The 22,375-nt window shown below is 43.7% G+C and overlaps 1 protein-coding gene across 1 annotated transcript; it reads right to left on the minus strand.

Moving 5' to 3' along the window:
- Positions 1–214: 214 nt before the first annotated feature.
- On the minus strand, positions 215–18,878 carry gclc (glutamate-cysteine ligase, catalytic subunit). Its single transcript, XM_064317045.1, has 16 exons — positions 18,261–18,878; positions 14,643–14,755; positions 13,157–13,339; positions 12,102–12,215; positions 10,731–10,789; positions 10,445–10,581; positions 9,564–9,638; positions 8,976–9,092; positions 7,870–8,008; positions 6,997–7,109; positions 5,673–5,765; positions 4,220–4,324; positions 3,901–3,982; positions 3,584–3,687; positions 2,536–2,656; positions 215–1,089 (listed from the first exon to the last, which is right to left on the minus strand). The coding sequence occupies exons 1-16, from the start codon at positions 18,408–18,410 to the stop codon at positions 905–907; spliced, it is 1,890 nt and encodes a 629-aa protein (XP_064173115.1). The 5' UTR covers positions 18,411–18,878; the 3' UTR covers positions 215–904.
- Positions 18,879–22,375: the final 3,497 nt, after the last annotated feature.

The following is a 22,375-nucleotide window of genomic DNA, read 5'->3' on the forward strand; positions in this document are numbered from 1 at the left end:
TTTTCAGCATTTTTTATGGATTCCTCTAATGATCGCAGTGAATATCCTCATACAACACATTAAATAGCATCTGTTACTATGGTTTTACCACTGATGAAAACGCATGCCCCTCTGGTATTTCTGCTGTATTGACAGACAATTGGGTGGATAATGTGCTAGATAAATAAGATGCATTATTATTACTAAATCAGATTATATAAAAAGAAACCAAAAACAAAGTATAATTCAGATTTATTCAGAATCACTTTTTTGCCTAAATTGCCAAACAATCACCCTCATTGGCATTTCAATAAGCTACTACTTGTTGTTTTAAGCTTTCCAGTACAACACAAGAACAAATCGCAATCTTTTTAAAGGAAGTGCTTTCTAAAGACACTGCAGTACAATTCAGCACAGCCAAAATATTTATGCTTAAAGGAAAAATAGAATTTCAAATACAAAGAGGACAGCAAGTATGAACACACCATTGTTAATGTTTTCTGATCAATGGAACAGATCACCTGTAAGATAAATCCAGTCTAATGTACAGCTTAGTGTTTGTTATACTTAAATAACCTCACACAAAGAACGCAGCTAACACAAACGTCAGAGAAAATATATACATACATGTTTGATTGAATTCTTTTCTCCAGCTACTAAAATAATTTGTGAATTGTAAAAATCTGATATATACAAATTGGACACATCCTGGCTGAACACTGCGAATGCATGCAGTGTGTGCATTAAAATAAAATAAAAATCATTATGGTCAAGAGTCAACAGTAGATTTGGACCACGGTTTCTTCTGTCCAGCCAAATATTTGGTCTTCATGCTGAGAGGGCTTGGATGGGGAGGGCAGGGAGGTGAATAAACACTTTGACTGTGAGCGGAGAACCCCGGTATTTGGGGGGGGTGGGCGGGGCCTCATTTGTTGCGGCGGTTGACGGGGTCCCCGAACAGCTCGGGGCAGCGCAGCTCTCCCTTGGCGATGCGGTCGCAGCGCACCAGCAGGTCGTAGTTGATCTTGTCGGTGATCACGCTGTCCTGCTTGTACTCGGGGTGCTGGGCCACGTACTCCCTCATCCAGCGGGCCATGGTCATCAGCTGACCTGCGCGGGGGGGGGGGGGGGGACAGACAGGACCGACGCTCAAGCACTTCACAGGGCTTTCCGAAAGCATCAGCTATATCCAACTGAACATGACTCTCAGCTCTCCGAGTCTTTACAGGAAAAACTGAAGGACTACATTTGAAGTGTGAAATATGAGCGCAGCAAGTGATCGTTTGATAAAGAGAATCGGGATTTTAACAGCACCTGGAAATGCCGCCTCAAGTGCCAGTTCCTCGTCAAAAAAGTCCTAGTGAATATCAACTGAAGGTGTGCATTTGCAATCTGGAAAGCTGCATCGTACTTTGTGGCGAATCTTTGAGGGGATTAGAACAGGGATCACTAAGAGCCTCATTACTGCTTATCGCACTGTGGCCTGAATGGAAATGGCTGGACTATGAACTGAGAGGGTCGAGATAAGACTCCAGCACTGACTTCCAAACGGCTATCTGCTGACTCACAGTGGCCACCACACCCTGCTCTTACTCACACACAGGCACACAGGCAACAGTCTGCTCAGTGCCTACTAATAACCTTCTCACAGCCTGCTCACAACTTGCCCACAACCTGCTCACAACCTACTAATAGCCTTCTCACAATCTACTCACTGCGTGCTCACACCCTACTGACAGCCTGCCCACAGTCAGCCCATAGTCTGCTCTCAGTCTACTAGCACCCCGCTCAGTCAGCCTGTAGTGTACTCTCAGTCTACTAGCACCCCGCTCAGTCAGCCTGTAGTGTACTCTCAGTCTACTAGCACCCCGCTCAGTCAGCCTGTAGTGTACTCTCAGTCTACTAGCACCCCGCTCAGTCAGCCTGTAGTGTACTCTCAGTCTACTAGCACCCCGCTCAGTCAGCCTGTAGTGTACTCTCAGTCTACTAGCACCCCGCTCAGTCAGCCTGTAGCGTACTCTCAGTCTACTAGCACCCCGCTCAGTCAGCCTGTAGCGTACTCTCAGTCTACTAGCACCCCGCTCAGTCAGCCTGTAGCGTACTCTCAGTCTACTAGCACCCCGCTCAGTCAGCCTGTAGCGTACTCTCAGTCTACTAGCACCCCGCTCAGTCAGCCTGTAGTGTACTCTCAGTCTACTAGCACCCCGCTCAGTCAGCCTGTAGTGTACTCTCAGTCTACTAGCACCCCGCTCAGTCAGCCTGTAGCGTACTCTCAGTCTACTAGCACCCCGCTCAGTCAGCCTGTAGCGTACTCTCAGTCTACTAGCACCCCGCTCAGTCAGCCTGTAGCGTACTCTCAGTCTACTAGCACCCCGCTCAGTCAGCCTGTAGCGTACTCTCAGTCTACTAGCACCCCGCTCAGTCAGCCTGTAGCGTACTCTCAGTCTACTCACACCCTGCTAGCAGCCGACTCAAAGCCTGCCCAACTCACACTCCACTCGGAGCCGAATGGCAGGCAGTGCAGCCTGGCGGAGGGCTCTGGAGCCACACACATACCTGAGGCCCTTTTTTTGATGAGCTTCAGGTAGTTGAGGATGGTGCACCGCGTGTCCACATCCACTTCCATGTTTTCCAGGTAACAGTTGAGGATTGGAATGAGTCCTTGGAACACGCCCTCCTGAGAGAAGACGGATAATGCATATACAGTCAGTAAATAATACACACTGAACAGAAATAAATGTAATAATGTTAAAAGAAGCAGTGCCAATTAAAAAAGTATAGAAGAATAAAAAATACTGCATTAATAAAAACAATTTATTAAAGAATGATCATACATTTTTTTTCATAAAGAAACAAATACTGCAGCGAGCAATTATGGGGACCTGGCATGACAGCCCCAATGTAGCAAATGAGTCCCAACATCACTGTGTATATGCATTTTGATTGGCTTATGATGATCGTATTTTTGGCCCCACAAGCTTTCTGTTAATAATTTGGTAGACATTCACAGGCGGGTCACGCGTACCTAACTCTCTGATACACCTAGTGCTTTCAAATTAAACTCTGTGGTGGAATTTTTGAAAGCATCCAAAATGGAGACCAATTCAAGACGGCAGCAACCCACAGGCCACACACACATTCCCCTGTTATAGTAACTGGCCACAGGAGCAAGTCTAAAATCTCTTAACAGTTCATTTCTCAATACACTTTAATATTTGGAACTCTACAGCACCACCATGTGGCCTGACTGGGCCAGTGCTGGAGGACTGGGGTTTTGACACTGCTATGAATGTGAATACCAGGTGATGCCACATAATGTAAATATTTCTGCAAAGCCACACCCACATTCCTTATATGCATTATGATGCAAGATACTGTTGCTCTGCTCAACAAATACTTGGCCCTAGGAGGATTTGAATATCATATTTTAGCATGCTGTAACAAATACTATACTGCTGCTGCTGCTACTGTTTTTACTACTACCGTAGAGCTACCATTTCTCATACCTTAACTGCACAAACAGTACTACTACTGAGAAGAGTGCCTGATGGCGGTAGTCAGTGCGTATGAAGCGCTGTAGTGGTATTACAGGACGCTACGCTACCTTTCCGTTGATGATGGTGTCGATGCTCATCAGGGCGTACTCCGCGGTGTCGTTGTCCAGTCCGTTTGGAGTGGCGGGGGATCCCTCCAGAACGGGACTGCAGCCTGCGGGAAGGAGAGGAGGTTCAGCGGCCTCACGCGGCTTCCTCTCGCCACCGGCGCCAGACCGGGTCCCGCAGCGGGACCCCCAAAGCAAACCTTTTTATCTCCGCGACTGACCGAAGCCTTTCGACGCAAAGCTTATTCATCAGCTACCGCGGATAAACATTAAACGTCCGCTGCCTTCCGAGTGTAAAAATAATTGGCAGAAATATTTACCCTTGAAGATGTCCTTCCGGAAGTAAAACATGCCCTCCAGAACCGCGTTCCGCTTCTGAGCCATTTTCATGTTGTCATCGACCTGATGAGGAACACAAGGGGTTAAAACCGGGCCCGCCCACCTGCTCACTTCAAACCTCCGGCCTCCTAGTCTTCTGCAGGGAAGGAACTGATTTGTCTTGGATTTCAGCTACAGGTTAACAAAAGCACACATTTTCTATTTCCATTCAAATTACCCTAATATGATAATGAACAGTTTTGTACTGGCCTGAAAAGCCACATTCCCTAGTAGTTTGTGGAAGCTGAACGATTCTCCTACCTTCGACAGGGGGATAAGAAAGTCCAGCTTGTAGGAAAGGATTACCCTGGTGAGCAGAACCACAAACACCACATACGCAGAGTTCTCAAAGTCTGTCAGCTGGACCTGGGTTGGGGGAAAATAAATCAAAACATTTCAAATTATTTCAAAATAATTTTGGCAAAAGTATGCAAAGGGTACAATAACTTCTAACTGTAATCACAAGAATTTCAAATAACCGCAAAATTCCAAATAACTTACAAATAGCTGTATTTGTCCATAGACAGGGCAAATGAACAGCCATCACTCTCGTATCTGTCCATGACCACTAATTGCTCATCAGCCTGCAAATAAGCTTCACCAATCTAATTGCTTCAGGAAATACTCCACCCATGACTCCACAAATCAGTAACCACTCCATTTATCATGCACCAATCAGAAATTAATAGCACGGTCTCTGGTGACATAAACATGTCTAGTGTTAAGTGCCGGCTAAACAATGTAAATACCCAGCAAACCCTGGAGAGGCATGGCAACATTCAAATTCCAGGTGCCATTTTTGCATGTGTACTCTGTTCAGCAAAGTGAGCCGCTGTGGAGTGCAGTGCAGTCATTGGCTGTCGCCTAGTTACGTTGCCAGGGTCACTTGGTCACAAGGGTCAGAAAGAATGTGGTGAAACCTGTCATACACAACCTACGGGGGTGGGTCCATATTTGGTCTGCGAGTTGTGAAAATGAATACCCTTATGTAAGAACCAAAGAGGAACAACCGGTCTCCATCCCCAAGCTCGCAGAACGGAAAACATTCTGTATATGTTACATAATAATGACTGCACTGCTTTTCCCTCAGGTGCATAGCACGGAGCTAGCCAGCTGGAAGCGTGGAGCGAGCCGGATTCATACTCACAAATCCATATAAGAGTAAATACATCATATCCAGAAACTTCCGTTATGCCTACTATGCCTGGGCTTGGAGGTTGTTTAAACCGTGAACTTTTGCTAGGGGAAAATTCTGCGTATTTGTGAATATTTATGTGTATGCGTGTGTGTGCGCTTATGTGCAAGTAGTGGATTCACGTTGCCAAACGGTTCAGCTTCCAGCAGAGGGCAGCGGTGGTATATTTCAGTCAGTAGCACTTGTGAGAATGGCTGCAGTAAACCTGCGAGAACCTCATGACACAGTCTCAATATGCAAACCAAGTACGAGGTGATGGGCGGTTAGTGTGGGAAAGCTCAGCTGTGTGGAACAGGAAGCTGCGTCGGTCCTGTTATGCGAACGATGACGGATTCGGTTCACAATGTGTGATTTGTCAACACAGTTGAGGACACGGGCCATTAGCTTGGAGAGCCACTTTGAGCACACTTTGGTTTGATGTGAATTTGGTGTGGCTTGTGTTTAGAAATCTGCGGCAGGAGTACAGGAATCTGTTACACTGTCACAAGACACCCCATCCCCTACCGGAAGCAGCCTTACCTCCATTGGGCGAAACTCCACCCTCCAGCCGATGTCCGAGTTCGGGGGAGGCGGCTTGAATCGCATTGTCTGCCAGTTGGTGGACTGCAGGTTCTGCAACACAGACAATAAACACTAAGCTGAAAAGAGCTCTCGGTTATACAGTAAGCTCAGGTAATAAGCGGCCTGTGGACATGCTGTACTATCTGAGACTTCTTACGGGTGTGCCTGGAACCTACGAGGAGGTCAGACCACATTTTACACTGCCACGTGGACAAAGTTCATAATCCCTGCTAGGAGTCAATGAGGTTAAGGGCTGAGGAGTCTAACCTTTTAAGGTGTAAGATCACAAATATCCAATTAGAATGTTCTTAATTGAACATTCTAATGATGCTGTAACAATCACCACTAGAATGTTCTTAACTGAACGTTCTAATGCTGATGTAATAATAGCGGTAATTGAAAGCAACTGAGTTCTAGAACACTGACTTCTTGCAAAAACATTCAAAAAACCTACTCTTCAAAGGGTTAAGATCCTGATGACGCAAGCCACTATTTAGTTTCCCTGAAATGGGCTGAACTACTTCCTTTGTGTTTTCCTATTATAGAACTGAAACCGGTTGGGGATAGATATAGCACTGAATGTGAATTTGGCCTGAATTAAATCAACGTTTGACCTTAACATTGTCTTTCAAATAATGCAGGTGTCCCTTTTACTTAAAAAGTTTGGTGAAGAACCAATGAAATTAAATTTGTAACTCAATATTATTTGGGAAAAAGCTTGTTAGAATCTATGGCCATAAAATGGATCTCCGAGAACACATTAGCCACAACATTAGAGTTCAGTGCTGTAACTTTAGAAATTAGCTGCAGGGTGGCAGGAGTATCCAAGTGATTACTGCTTTGCACAACTTCAAAGGAATTAGACAACATTCAGATCTAAAATTCAAATGCACGCTCGGAATGTGATTCTGTTGCAGAGCTCTAAAAGTGTCAGAGTATCGATTAGCACGAACTAAAGAACTGACACAACATGAGACTAAAGCATGCACGCCGACTATTGCATGAGGCTAAGAGCAAGCAGCGATAGCAGAGGCTAAGAGTACAGCATGCACCCACTAACATGAGACTAAGAGCATAGCACGCGGCTATTAGCATGAGGCTAAGAGCACAGCACGCGGCCGATAGCATGAGGCTAAGAGCACAGCACGCGCCGTAGCATGAGGTAAGGCAAGCAGGCGTAGCAGAGACTAAGAGCACAGCACGCGGCCGTTAGCATGAGGCTAAGAGCACAGCATGCGGCCGATAGCACGAGACTAAGAGGACAGGCGAGGAGATCTCTCACCTCGAAGTGGTCGGATTCGTTTGCGTCGTCCAGGTGGATTTTCTCCTCGAAGAGGCTTAGAGGGTCACGGATGAAGAGGTGGGCTATGTGCTGTGCCAGCGGTTTGTCGATTCCTACAAAATCAATCTCAATTTTACAATTTAAGATTAAAAAAAAATAATAATAATAATAATTTTGGGTTGGGTTGTTCGCTTCCATAGGGATTCCATGTTACACATTTATGAGCACGCTTCAGTGCTGTTTTTGGGCAGCGACTGCATCTCACGCTCGCCTACGATTTGCTTGAATTAGCTTTCAAAAACGATTAGCGCTTCATGTTTCCAAATATTTTGATGTCTACCTCACTGAAGGCATTCAAGGTCAAGATGTTGCCATGTTGATAATCGTTTCATAAATTGCATGGTTAAATTGAAGTGTGCACCCTTACCAGCATTTTGAAATACCGGTCTGCACTGGGATACACATCTAAACACTTAAATATTTTACAAAGCACCACTTATTTTGATAAGTTATATATGACTTTAACTTATTTTTTATAACTACTCATTTTTTAAAGCTATTTTTAGCAAATAGAAGTATTTTACACTTAGGTACTTCAAAATATCTTTCAAAAATGAATGATGTGCCATAATGTATCATGACCTTTGAATGTGTATCCCAAAATGCAGGCAGTGCTAATTAAAGAAAACGTCCAGTTTACTTGAACTGTGCACCATCAAGCCGGTGTCTAATAAAACGTGGGTATGCATCCCTTTCCACCCGGCAGAAGTGTAAACATATTGTAGCCTCATTAGAATGAAGGGCCTCCGCACCCCGTCACAGTGCAGTCAGTGCCCTGCCAGCGGCGAGGCCTCGCGCGAGCGAACACGTTACCTGCGTCCAGAAGCTGCTGGTTGATCTCCTCGTCTATCGTCAGTTCTATATCATTGTATTTCTCACCGCAGGGGGACAGGTAGCTGTCGATTGAGTCGTATCTGGATTTAAAGATTCGGAACTTGTTGTTTTTCAGGGGCTGAAAAGAAGAACAGAGGTTCTGACTTAAGCACGGGACGAAACTGAGCGAAATTCTCGTGTGGCAGGGCTCGGTCTGGGAGTGGGCTTGTGCTGGCCGATCAGCCCGAGCTCTAAAAGTGCGCTTCTTTTCACGGTAGGTGTCTGAGACCGGAACATGCAGGCAGAGAGAGCGAGAGAAAGACACCAAGCTGAAAGCTGAGAAGCTGTCGTGAGGCTTTGGTTCATTTTGTCTTTGTTTAGTTGATTATTTTTTGCCATGAGGGTGAAGACTTCAGCTTTGCTCATTCAAGAACTCTCTCTAATAAAATGCTGGCACACACCACATCTCACAATGTACAGTCATTCTGTCCCTCCCAGGGGAGTCACACAGCGTACGGCAGCCGGGTGATGTGGGGTTTGACAGGGGTGGCAGTGCAGCATAACGGTTAGGGAACTGGGCGTGCAACTCGGAGGTTGTGGGTTTCACTCCTGGGTGGGGCACTGCCATTGTACCCCTGAACAAGGCACTGAACGAATTCAGTAAGTACCCAGCTGCGTAGATGAACTGTATGTGACAATGTAAACTGTGCAAGAGTGTCTGCCAAATGCCTTAAATAAACCCCTAGAATATAAAAATGCAAATGTAATTGCCCATATAATGATGTTAGTTTTTTTAACTTTTTTTTTTTAGAAAATATTAAAAATAAAATGGTTGGAATACTCATTACTATAACAAACACAGAAGCCAACTCCAATTGTCTTCACAGACGAGGCAGCTAAATCACTGCATTAGAGTACATTACACAGTAGCATTATTACACTACATTATGTGGTATAAATGCATTTATTATTTATAAAAGAAATACCATTATTGTTCACTCATACAAATGGCTGGTGACTGGAATGAAGCACATCGACCCGTAATCGACCACAAGGCCGCACTGCACCACACTGCCAATCAAAACAGCAGAACAGGACAGTCTCACCTCCACACCCCTCTCCTCTTTCGTCCGGTCGTCCACCGAGGCGGAGATGACCCCCCAGCGGCAGTCGATGTCGGAGACGTGGCCCCTGTAGAAGGGCGAGGCGGCGCTCAGGGCCATCTGCAAGCACGCACACCTTTAGTGCACGTGGACAGAACTCGTGCACACCTTTAGTGCACGTGGACAGAACTCATGCACACCTTTAGCGCACGTGGACAGAACTCGTGCACACCTTTAGCGCACGTGGACAGAACTCGTGCACACCTTTAGCGCACGTGGACAGAACTTGTGCACACCTTTAGCGCATGTGGACAGAAACTCATGGCGGGAACAGGAAGCAGACTCTCAACTATCTTTCAACATCAAGGAAGAATGAAGCGTCACAGCCTCAAAATGGGCGGAGCTAGCATCGGTTATAAGTTACTCACTGGTTTTTCAGCCAACGATGGAGTGGAGAGCAAAATATTTAGACTGAAGGCAGCTTCTCCTATCAGGGAGCCCCAGTCCTCATCAATATGAATTGCTATGCTATGTAATGCTATGCAGTGTGTTTTTCCCACAGGCAATCGGCTGCATTTGTTTTTAACTTACCACAATGGGGCATATTGTAGCCAGCTGGTCATACAGGTATCTTGCCTCATTAATGCTACAAGCCTGGAACGTTACCTACAAAAAAAAAAAAAAAAACTGGCTTTAAATTACAAAAAGGAAGTTTTCCGGGAGAAGAAACAATACAGAGAGAACTGTGGGTTTCCTTTAGTTCAGTCTGCACTTCACCTTAAGTAACCTTGCAATTTATGCTGATCTCAGCTTACAGACCAACGCTAGAAGAAAATAAAAAAATTTTTCGTTTCTTGCTCGACTGGATTGGCAGTGGAAGGAAGTGGGTTGAACTCGTTTGCCCTCGGAGGAAGTCACGATGCGATAAATCTGGGTGTGCCCACAGGATGTGACCTCAGGAGCGTGTAATAATCTTTCCAACTGTGCTGCGCGTCTCGATACAGCGATATATGCGGTGGGTGCGCGAGTCCTGCAGCATGCATTGTGCGCGCGTGGGTACCGCGATACCCACGTCTGGGACGACGTTTGGGAAACGCACGCCGCGCGCAGCACGGGTCTGGCCCACGGAACACGCAGGGAGCACAGGAGTCGCTGTGCGGAACAGCCTGCCAGGCCATGTAGCGGAGGCAGATACCCTGGGAGCACTGTTTAGTTTGTACTGCAGGTAAACGATGAGCGCTAGGTACCCTCTAGCGGTCGGAAAATGGCGAGCAGAGTTTGGCTGAATGGCTAGTTCTCGTCATGATGTTATGTTAAGTTAAACATATTACATGTTATATTACAATTCATGCTATGCTATGCCTTACATTATGGTATGCTATATTATGCCATGCTATGCTACGTTATGCTAGGTTACTGCTATGCTAAGCCGTGTTACGCTATGCTATGAGCGGTAAGGCGGCTGTATGCACCTGCAGGCAGCAGTTACCCATCCCAAACCCCATGGCGTCCATGTAGATGTGGTCAGCAAGCGCCCCCCTTTCCGCCTCCCCGTCGTCTTCGGGGAATTTCTCCACAAACGGAGACGGGGTGTTCTTGTCCTTAAAAACTATCCGAAGACAACGAAAGGAGCAGGACATTAAAGGGTCAATTAAAGTCAACAAAGTTTGTGTTTCCGTGTGTGTGTGTGTGTGTGTGCGTGTTTAAAAAATACTTGTTCAAACACAAAAAACCTCCCCCCTCAGGAGAGATACTCACTGGGCACGTTGATCACCACCTTCTCCCCCCTCCTATGACGGATGTTTCGTGTCAGAGTGCTGGAAAGTAAAAAAGGCAAATAATATTTTTCTTGGAAAAGGCTTTTGGCGCAAATGAAAAACATTCGAGCTCAAGTACAAGATAAATACTTCAGCACACAAAACCCACTCTCATAGGATAGCTTTAAATCCTGATTAATTGGAGATCCTTCTCTGTCAAAAGTGTTCTAAAGGTGCTCTCTTTTTTTTCCTCCAGGAGTGCCAGATACCACTAAAATGCTGCCTTTACACCGCCCATAAAAATCCCAGAATTCCCTCAGGACATTATATCAAGTTATGTTCATTTACATACAGATCAAAGCAGGGATTTCCTTTGGCTTGGCAGGTTTCCTTTGGTTTCCTTGGTTTTGTGTAAACACAAGCACTGCTGGCTTTCAGTCGGAAATCCAAAGGCAAACTACAGAGAATACTGTTTAAATGGCATCACAATGTTACACTGTTCATAAATGTCTCAACAAATTGTAAAGAGAACACAGTCCTCCCACACTGAACAAATAAACATCAGAAAAGTAACACCATGTGTCTCTGCAGCAGGCATGGCGAAGGCACAATGCAGCGGCGCTCGTGGAGCAGAATGCGGCTTTTAAAACTGACCGTAACAAATTCTACGGAGAACCCCCTCTTATCCGAGCTACAGGAGGACAAACACTTTGGAGGAAAGTCAGTGAACCGCGGACACCTTTCCGGACTGCGTAGAAGACGAGGCACGTGGCTCGGCAAAGCCGATGTCTGAACAGCCTCTCCGGTTCTGGCCAGCTGCTAAGCCTGTGCCGGTCAGAGTCTGGGTCATGCCTCTCGTGTCCATGGGACAGCGGGCACCTTGTTTTTTTAGCCCACTGCGGCGCTAGTGGCAGTGGGGGGGGAAGGGGGGGGGGGTCGACTCCCTTAATCCCCCATTCATTAGTCTGGCTCTCAGCCCCCATCAACATCCCTCCCCTGCCCCAGCCGAGTTACGTAACGCCATCAACAACAGGCTAATGCTCAGAGTGCGGCTTTCATCCGGATCCAGGCCCGGTCAAACACTTCACTGCCCGGTCGAAGGCAAGGCACCATTGTTGGATATGTTTGGTGAGTCAGATACCGGGCCACTGAATAACACGATCCCCCAAATGTACAGGCAACGTTTTCAGTGGAAAGCCCCTGACATGACTACCGTACAAAGGCATGCAACAACAAAAGCCTGCCTGCACAAATTTCTTCACTCTCTTACAATGTCCTTCATCGACCTCTTTGAGAGCAATACTGTGTGTGAGTGCCAAGAGTGAAAAGAGCTGCGCTACGCTAAGCGCTAAGCCCACGCGCGCTGCCTCACCTGAACCTCGGGTGCCGGTTTATAGCCTCGTCCGGGAAAAAGAGAGACTTGGAGGCTCCTCTTTCGACTGGAGTGGGCTTGAACTCCGGCATGGTGAAACCAGGGCAGCCCAGCCTGAAAACACAGGGATATCAGGTTGAGATGACATTCAGCCGCCGACGTCGAGCTGCTCTCCTCAGATCTGAACCGCAGAGACGGAAGGCCTCGGCATCGCCGCCTCCATCTCCAGGGAATGTATTTTGGCGGGACAGACGGAGGTAAAACACAGTGAAGAAGCTGTACATTAAACTTTTACTAATGACTGAGGGGGACATGGACTACCCTCTCCATAGAACCCAATATCCACTCAATCCAAAGGAGACAAGAGATTCTATTTAACTTTAGTTCGAAGCAAGTCACATTCTTGGACCTGCTGGGATTTCCTTATTTTGAGCTAGCCTTGATAGCGATGGCTGGTTTCCACTAGCCGCTAATACCGATGTACACGATGACAGTGTGACTTTCTAATATAACTGGAAAATCAAACAAGGAGCTGGACAATTATTAAACACAACACAAATATTTAATCTGCTTAAAGATCGTGAACAAAAGGAGTTTAATTCAATCAGGACATACAGAGGGAAAAGAAGCCATTTGCAAGGGTTAAAGGTATTCAGCAAGAGAACGTCTCTTAAGCCCAGCTACCCTTAATGACTTGTTGACAAAGGGACCAAAATAAAAAAAATTCCCTGCATTTCTCCATACCTAGTACCTGTGCATCTTATTTCTTTTTCACCAAAAACACTCAACAAGCTTCCACAAATAGGCCACATCTTCAGTGGTGTGTTTGTGTGCATCGCCTGTCTTATCCGTGCCACTGACTCTCAGGTGTCCTCTTATGTGTTGTGCAGGGGGACCCAGAGACATGTCACCAGGGAAGTGGTGAACACCTGGGAAATGTGTCTGGGAAACTCTGTTAAACAGAATGCAGGTGCTGTGTCACTGTGACAGGACAGTGCGCCAGACCGTGCACACCTGGTTATGGGCAGAGGGAGGGGCCTGCTGCCATCACATACCTGGGGAATGATGTAATTGTGCAGAGCGTCTGTCGCTCTTTGAGAACGGACGAAGCCTCCTTCCTCCTCTTGTCCATGTTGTCCTCCACCGTGTTGAACTCGGACATGGTACCCCCGTAGGGCTGCCCGGGGGTGCCCTCGATCATGTAGCTGCCGTACTCTGGCCTCCAGAGCGTGGGGTGGCTGCGTGGGGGGGTGCACACCAAACACACGCAGCGTTATTTCAGCCGATTTGGGGAGCTGCGCACTCTATGGCTACACAGGCCAGTGGCGCATTAAATGTCCCTAGGGGGGATTTTGGGTGGGGGGGTGGGAGTTGGAAGGGCACAGTGTCCAACACTGGCCACATGACAGGCTTAGCTAAACTCTCAAACGAGTTAAACATGTTTTTAATCTGCACTGAGCCCTTATCTCAGTGGGGGAAAGTGCTGTGTGGAGCACATCAGAATGTGCAGCAGAGAGGCATTCATGAGGAATTCCACAGCGTCACCTCCCCCACCGCACGCTGCTGTCCCCCCTCCCCACCACCCCTGAGGCAGGGGAGATGTCCAACAGCCCCAGCTACTAGCCTGCTAGCACACTATTTGGTCCAAACACATTTGCACAATGCACACCGCCTCACAGTGTACACTTCGCTAATAACAGAGCAAAACTGCTCACCACACCACAATGTTCATCACACATTCAGCTGCTGCGCTATTAGAATAACTGATAAGGAAATGACTGTATCTTTAACCAGTACATAGCCTTCAAATGAGAACTCTCATTTAAAAGCAGCAAATAAACCTCTATCCCTTTAGTTGCAGAACGATTTCTTGATATTTTTCATTTTCACCCTGACAGAAATTTTTAGGCCAAAAACAAAAACAGTGCAAGTCAGAAACCTGCTCTAAAGCAAAATCCTAAGTGCTTTCAATATGACTTTTTAAAAACGTATGGAACAAATAAAATAATAATGGAAGGAGGGAAGGGGTGTCAGAGTTACCCAGCTCACAACAAGACGTTTCAAATTGCACTGTACCAAGGACGTATATCCACAATAATATGAAATGAAGGACAGCTCTGCATAGTAGTCCTTTCTCTAAGCCACAAAACCCGCCAGGGAAACGGACCCTGCTCTGGGTTTCACACATTCATAACAACACAGCGCTAATCCAGAGGTTGTGACCTTAAGCTTGCAGTAAGTACCCAGGTAAGTGTGCACAGGGGCAGCCTGCGCATGTGCACTTAAATATTCCTTCAGGTTCAACCAATACAAACATGGCCCGTCAAAAGAAAGAACCAATCCAATCAATCAAACTTTAAACGTTAGCATGTAAATGTCACATTTTTACAAAGAAAATCACTACAATGAAGAAGAATGTTAAGTTGAACACACTCTCACTACAGGCTTGTGTACGGGAGACATGTTTGTTGGGTTTGCTTTCTAGAGACTAAATTTTTGAGGTCACCCCGTTATGGACAGTGCTGCTAAGAGTCCACTTACTTTGGGTTGGTTTTTTCACCTTTGTCCTGAAGCGTCTCCAGCACCTCGGCTCCATTCAACACCAGGCGAGCCTTTTCATCCTTCTCGTCCATTGCTACCAGCATGTACTCCACCTAGGAAAGTGGGAAAAACAAACACTAGAGTTAAATTGAACAATCAATTAAGTTCAATTAGACTTAGTCAAAACATCGCACTCGCCTACACAAAAAAGGGCCAATAAAACCATGCAATATCAACAATAAAATAAGGATACCCATCAAAAATAAGCTTGGGTGCCAGCTTTGGAGTATCTTGTACGATATTTCTCTTAAGTAATAAAATGAAGTTTCAAGCCAATTTGGGCTCTAATTTTCTGCTTTTGCCAAACTGGAAATATAAGTACGGGGTCAAAACAACCTGCCTGAACCTGTTCCAGGGCGGAAATCAACTACTGCCATTTCAGGAATCTGTGCATATCTGGCGCACATATCTGCGGATCGTAATTCATCTCAAAGCCTCAAACGCAAACGCGCACAAAGACAGCACCCTAACGCAGGTGTGCCGCTGGATGAAGAGCACCATCGGCTGGAGCTTCCCTGGCTGAGAGGAGACCGTGGGCGTCAGCGAGCCACTCTCGCACAGGGGCGCGGGTCACGGCGCCGGCCGAAAACCCCGCGTCCTCGCTCTGGAGATAAAAAGGGGGACGCGCCCGCCGAGTCCCTTCCACTCCAGCAGACGGGCCTTTCTTAACTCCGATTGTGCTGCCCTGTAATCCACTGTCTGCACGTGGGATTAATCTAAAACAACAGCATTCCACCAGGGTTGAGATCAATGTGCTGTGACCAGGAGAAGGCACTGTGGACTTTGGATAACGCCACCATGCAACTGCCACTGGTCACCAAGTTACTTATCCATTTCAGCTCTGAGCATCATACGTCTGACTGTTATAACAGAGCAATATTTTCATACTGTAACAGTCCAGGGAGAGAGCAGCGCAAATCCCACACTGCCTTCAGATTTTGATGAGACAAGTGAACATTTGAACACAGCCTACATCATTTTTTAAAACCATTATAATTGAAAACTGTTTATTCCCATATTTGTTTTTCCATAGAAAACAGATATGGGAATACATATTCTTCTAAATAGTGTGGTCAGAAGAAGCCAGAGAAATTTAAATCCCCGTAACAGAACCAAGATAAGTTAGGAATACAACACGTCAGAGATATCCACCTAAACAAGCGTTCCACTTGACAAGGGTCTAGCCAACATACAGAACAAAAGTATTGGGACACAATCTTTGTTGTTTTGCCTCTGTATTGCAGCACATTGGACTTGAATAAAACAAAAATATGAGGTAAGGGTTAGACTGTCAGCTTTAACGTGAGGCTAAACATCAATTTCTGGTGATCCCGGTAGGAATTATGGCCCTTTTCATACACTGTAATCCCGTTTTAGGAGACCAAAAGTTAATCAAACAAAATGGCTGCTCAGCTGTTTCTTGGCCAGCTATGTGTTTTTGCATAATTCGATCATGCACAAAAAATCTAACAAAAGGTCTACAGTTGATTCTAGGACTTGAATTTGCATTTGGAGTCTGCTGTGGCAGTCTCTCAATATGAGGAATAAATAGCCTAAGTGCCAATACCAGTAAAGCAGGCCACCATGAGGGTGAAAAATGAGAGTAAATCAATCAGATACATAGCCAAAACATTGGGTATGTCAAAATCAACTGTTCGATACATTGTTAGGAATAAGAACGCACTGGTCAGCTCAGCAATAGCAAATGAGCTGGTCGACCACGGAAGACCACTGTAGTGGGAGACGGAAGAATACTTTCAACGGTGAAGTAAAACCCCTTTTTCAACTGTTGAACAGAACAAGAAAGAACAATCCCCAGGATCTAGGCACAGATGTGAAAGACTACTATAAAAAGAAGATCACACCAGTACAACATCAGAGGGTTCACTGCAAGATGCACACCATGGGTAAGCCTCAACAACAGAATGGGTTAGAGTTTGCTAAAGTCTTACGGACAGATGAGACAAGTATTAACTTGTACCAAAGTGATGGAAAAGGGAAAGTGTGGAGAAATACAGGAACTGCTCATGATCCAAAGCACTCTCCCCTAATTGGTGAAACATGGTGGAGGTAGTGTTATGGCCTGGGCATGCATGCTGTTGCAACAGGCTCACTTGTCTTTATTGATGACGTGTTTTTCAGCATCAAAAAGTGAAATGTTCTTGACTGGCCAAGTCAATCACCTGTCCTGAAATTAAAATGAACATGCATTTCACTTGCTGAAGACAAGACTGAAGGTAAAGTGCCTCAGAAACAAACAGGAACTGAAGATGGCTGCAGTACAAGCCTGGCAGAGAGCATCACCAAGTAGAATACCCAGTGTATGGTGAAGTCTATGGATCACAGACTTAAAACGGTCATCAAATACAAAGGATTTACAACCAAGTACTAAATATGAGGACTTCATTTAATATAATGTTAATGTGTCATAAAATGGAGGGACTATGTATAAAAAGGGTTGTAATTCCTACACCGATTACCTGATGTGGATGTTAACACCCTCAAATTAAAGCTGACAACCTGCACTTTATTTCAAAACCAAAGGGCTGGAGTAGAGAGCCAAACGACAAAATTGTGCCACTTTCTCAATATGTTTGCATTAAACTGCATACTCCAGCAAGGTAGATTGCTGAGCAACTACTACTCTGAGTAAATCCATGATGCAATCCAGCATCGCACTTTCAAAGCAAAGTCAGTAATTCAGAAATGCTATACTTTACGGAAGTCTTCTTTGAAGGAAATGATTTTTTTCATCATCAGGAAACCAGTTTCCCTGAAGGCCGAATTTGCTAGAAATCACACTGACTTTGATGCCAACACATACCATTACATTCATAACATTACACTTGGAATTCAGTTAAGCATTGCGGGGTTTGTTTATTAACAATATACAAATATAATAATGGTACATTTTTGACAAATACTACAACCCCCCCCCCCCAAAAAACCCCCCACAAAAAAACAAACAAAAAAAAAAAACCGCACGATTCAAATTATTTGAGTCCTTTGGGAAAGGCGAAATATAGGTTGATAAAGGACTCTGAGAAACAACATAGGTTATTTCCACGTAATTTAATCTCATTAGACATTTATCTTCGTACACATTAAATGTTGGAATTCATTAGAAATGCGATACAGTATGAAGGAATATGTACACAATCATTTAGTTTGAAACCATTTTATTTCCAGATTAAAACAGTGCGCATATTTTAGCTACTAACGCGACGTTGACAACAAGCAGCGATACCCTACAAACGAAGCTAAGCAACGTCCTGTCGGGCGATGCATGCACCTGCAACACTATTACATCCAGAGATCTATTAACTTTAAAGGGCCTGCACACAATGTCTTAGAATGGCCGCAACAGTCCATCTGAATTTCATCACGCCAGCAACAATGTTTGACTGAAACAAAGCTTCATGTAACCAAATTGAATGAAATGAGTAGCTTAGCAAAGTTAGCGAAGGATGTCGCACAGTAAACTATAGTGCACGTACAGTGCCTACAATGAACAGCAAAGCAGCAAGAAAAAAAACACTTTCAGTTTATGGATCTTACCTCATCGCCCCATTTTAACACGTCCTTCTGTCGGTCTTTCACCTTGTTGTAGATGTTGAGAAACTGAATGATGCCATGTTTTCTAACATGATCCGCGTACTTTTTGGTCTCTTCCCAGTTCAAAGGAGACCCTTGTGACAGCAAGCCCATACTAACACAAATCTACAGTAACAGCACACTTGCTGGTATAAATCCAACGACTTAGCTCGTTATTTGTGCAGAACAAATCGAAAGCTAGTAAGCTAATTAAACTGAAACTAAGTTTATTTTGTTGTTACCGTTAGCCACTTCCAAATGGAATTCCAACCGCTAGCTATGTGTATTAGCTAGCCAGCTAACATGAACGAGGCCTTCTCACATTACTTATTAAAAAAATGTCTCCAACGAAAACTAACTCGAGCTTAAAGGTTGATCTTCTCTGCCGAGGCGACAGTATCATGCGGAACAATGAAAGGTGAATGAATTAAAACAGTAATTTATCGCACCCGGAGGTCAGAGTTTCTCTGCGTGTTTCAGCAGTGAATGAAGGCTCCTGAAACACAGCACGCACACTCACACACACCTCCACGGTCGGCTTTTGAGTGAAATTGGAAGCTGCTTCCCTACTGGCACCCAGCGACGACAGAAACACACGTGACCCAGTCAGGCGGACGTACGTCATACAATGACTCAGCACTCCCTCACCATGTCAAACCCTCAATGAAGCGGTTCACGCCGCCGATAGAGACTATTGTGTATTGTGCAAAAAAAAAAAAAAAAAAAACCGCAATATTGAATGAAGTGATTCTAATGGAGAAACGATTTTTTACCCATTAATTCCTTAGTAGGCGTGTCTCTACTTAGGCTACAGCATAGATAGACCAGGTTACATAAAATCATTTTGAATATGACAATAAGCAGAGTGGATTTTTTTTTTTTTTCGTTTTTTACTCAACCAGTTATATATTTTATTGTGTCAATGATTTAATGTGACTGAAGCACTGCCACCACAAAAGCATCCTGGGCAACCCAGCTGTTCTATCTCCCACAATGCCCAATGATGAAAAACCAAGTTCAGGACAGAGAGGGACCAGTATCCCTACTGTTCAGTCCATCTGTCTTATAGTCACTCAAAATTTTTCTTTCTCAGAGCCTACAAGCCTACAGTATATCATCTTTTCAGTTCCATCCAGTCTTCAGTCAGCTGGTTTTGCCTGGGATCACTATGACTAAGCAGAATTAAGCTTTTGTCACGTGCTGTGTTTCACCATGTCTTTTGAAGATAAACCCTGAGGATCAGGCTACAGTAAATGCTAATTAGACTGAATATTATTGGTGGGTAATAGTGCGCTGCAAAAAGTGTCTTAACAAGTGTTTTAGTTTTGTAATGAAAATTTATTTTTTCCCCTCCCAAATAACTTAATCTTAATCTTACGTTTTTTGAGTCAGACAAGTGAAATTGTCTTACTCCATTGGCAAATTTTATTTTATTTTATTTTATTTTATTTTATTTTATTTTAGTTATGTATTACATACTATGTTGGTTTTACTGTTGCTATATTCTGTGATCTTGTCTTATATTTATTGTGTCTTAAATGTTTTTGTAATCTCGGCTACATTGAAAATGAGGGCCTGGCCCTCAATTGTACCTCCAAAAATTAAATAAAGGTTATGATGAAATCCTGAAATGAGTAAAACTGTCTCTCCTCATTGGCAATCTTTTTGTCTTATTTCACAAAAAAGTAATAGAAATAAGATTTTATAGTCTAAACATATGACTAAATACTTGTTAAGATTGACTTATTTTGTGTTTTCGCAGTGTAGACATTGGGCCTCATTCACAAAACATATGTACAATCACATTTGATTGTAACAGTGTAAGAACATTTCCAAGAACATTTTTGCATTCATCATTTTTTTTCTTATCTGTATTTGTTCATGGCTGTTCCCTTATGCAAATCTCATGAACAGGATGGCGCATAAAATTTACTAACAGTCAGCATTCATCATCTCATATGCTTGGGATATGCTCAGAAACAAAGGTCTGCACATGTGTCATGAATCTCATAGTTTTTGTAGGAAAATTTTAAAGAACAAAAGTAAGAATAATTCAAGAAAGATTTTGTGAATGAGGCCAATTGCGAGGATTAAGTAATATATGTTTAATTATTAGACACTAACACCCTTGTTTGATGACCAGCACTGAATACAAGTGCACCAACAGTTAAAACCCTTCACTTATCCAACATGTAAAATGAATTTAGTTTATTTAATTTGTTATTTATTATAAAAGATATCGATTATTAATTAAATTGCCAAATTCATTGAAAGGCAGAGCAACCTGTTGGATCAAAATTTTCCAAATGTACAATGCACTACCAGATTAAAATCAAGAGATTTATTAGCCAAAAAGATAGCAGAATATTCCAAAAGGCCAGAGATTAAGTGTAGAACACCTGGCCTAGATGTAGGACTCAGATGCCCACTTTCAACTAAATATTAAAAACTGGCTGCCAACTAAAAGAAAGGTGCACTTTTCATCTACTGAAAAAGAGGAGGGGGATGGGACACCCCCCTCTCCTGGCCTGTGTGTGCTTGATTAATGATGCAGGGGGAATCCAAGGAGTACAGATTTTTACCCTTTTATATGTATTATTATTGGTTCGGGTCAATTTACAATATGACACATCTTTTTATGGTTATAGGGAATCTAATCTACTCCTAGTAAGCATTATGGTGACATTAAATATTAGTATTTTGACATGGGAGGGAGAGCTTTGGATATTATGGACAAGTTTGTGAGCCATGACATGGAGACACAAGATCAAGGGATAATTAAACCAAATTACAAAGTCAGCAGTGACACTTGGATTTCCGCTTTATTTTGGAATGACCTGTTCAGAATGTCCAACATAGTTCCTGTAAATGGTGAACTAGACGCCTGACAGTTTCCTGCCACTGGTTTAACTAGACTAAGTTAAGTGTTAACCTGATTATGCATAATCATCAAAACTAGGTTCAAGAAAGAGAGAAAAGCACTTTAAGACAGTACAAAAGCACATTCTCTCATGGTGTGCTTAGGTTTGTTATTGAAGCACACAATTAACTGAGTAAAATATGTGTTTGGAGCACTGTTTGTCAGCTTGTATGCATTAATAAGCAGGCTTTTTTCAGTGCATGGTTAACATTCCTACTTAATTTATTATTTCAGGGAAATTGTGGTAAAACACAACCCAAAGTGACAGAGTTGGAGGATTTGGAGGCACAGAAACACACAACACAAGCATAAAGAGGTCTGTTGAAATGACCTTTGTCCATGGCTTTTGTCTGCTAGTCTGTTATCTGTTGTCTGTTGTCACTCTGATTCAGCAATATGCTGTTCCTTTCATTTTTTTCATTAAAGTGACAATATTCCACGATAAAAACCAAACAGAACTAGAGACAGGAAAATAAAACAGTGAGAAGTATCCACCACTTTTTATTACACATTATCTAAATGGGTTTAATATTAAACAGCACTTTTACTAGTCAGTGTTGCCTTAGCCCTGATTTGTGGACGTAATGATAGTGACTCATTGCTGCCTGTGTTGTCTTATATTGGACAGTTTATGAGCACTGCTGTGGTTATAAATTGTGCTGAGACAGACTTTGTATCTATAGCAGAACACAAAGAGGCCACTTCTCAAAATGACCTTCACACTGAGACTATGTAGGTCAGGTTTATTTCAAAATGAATAAATAAAAAAACAACTTTAGGATCCATTTTACCACGAGTGTACTGAAGTTAAAAGAAATTAATTATAATGTGAATATGAAATGTATAGGCCTATGTATTCTCCTTTTCCAAGACACTGTGGTGTGGTTCCCCATGCCCTCTGTAGTTACCCTTTCTTTCCTTTCTGAATTTCCTCTGGAATAGTTACGGTACAGCCATATTAGTGTTATGCAAAAATGTTTGATCATTCTTTATGCTATTTTATGGTATGGTACTGCAATACCGTTACTATTACTTATAATATTAACAAATTTTTAAAAAATTCTCATAGATTTATGTTTCTCTTCAACTGTTTATTTTTGGCACAGATGTCAGCAACTTACAATGCTTTATTGTAATGTACAAAGAAAAAGAAATCAAG

The sequence above is a fragment of the Anguilla rostrata genome, chromosome 18 (genome assembly GCF_018555375.3).
Source record: "Anguilla rostrata isolate EN2019 chromosome 18, ASM1855537v3, whole genome shotgun sequence".
Classification (NCBI taxonomy): Eukaryota; Metazoa; Chordata; class Actinopteri; order Anguilliformes; family Anguillidae; genus Anguilla; species Anguilla rostrata.

Bases quoted from the DNA above. Each gene is read 5' to 3' on its own strand.
- gclc (XM_064317045.1), bottom strand. From the start codon at position 18,410: ATGGGCTTGCTGTCACAAGGGTCTCCTTTGAACTGGGAAGAGACCAAA. The intron at 12,216-13,156 runs GTATGTGATGGC...CTGTGTTTTCAG, and splicing joins ACAATTACATCATTCCCCAG to GCTGGGCTGCCCTGGTTTCA. The intron at 3,983-4,219 runs GTAGGAGAATCG...GTTCCTCATCAG, and splicing joins TTCTTATCCCCCTGTCGAAG to GTCGATGACAACATGAAAAT.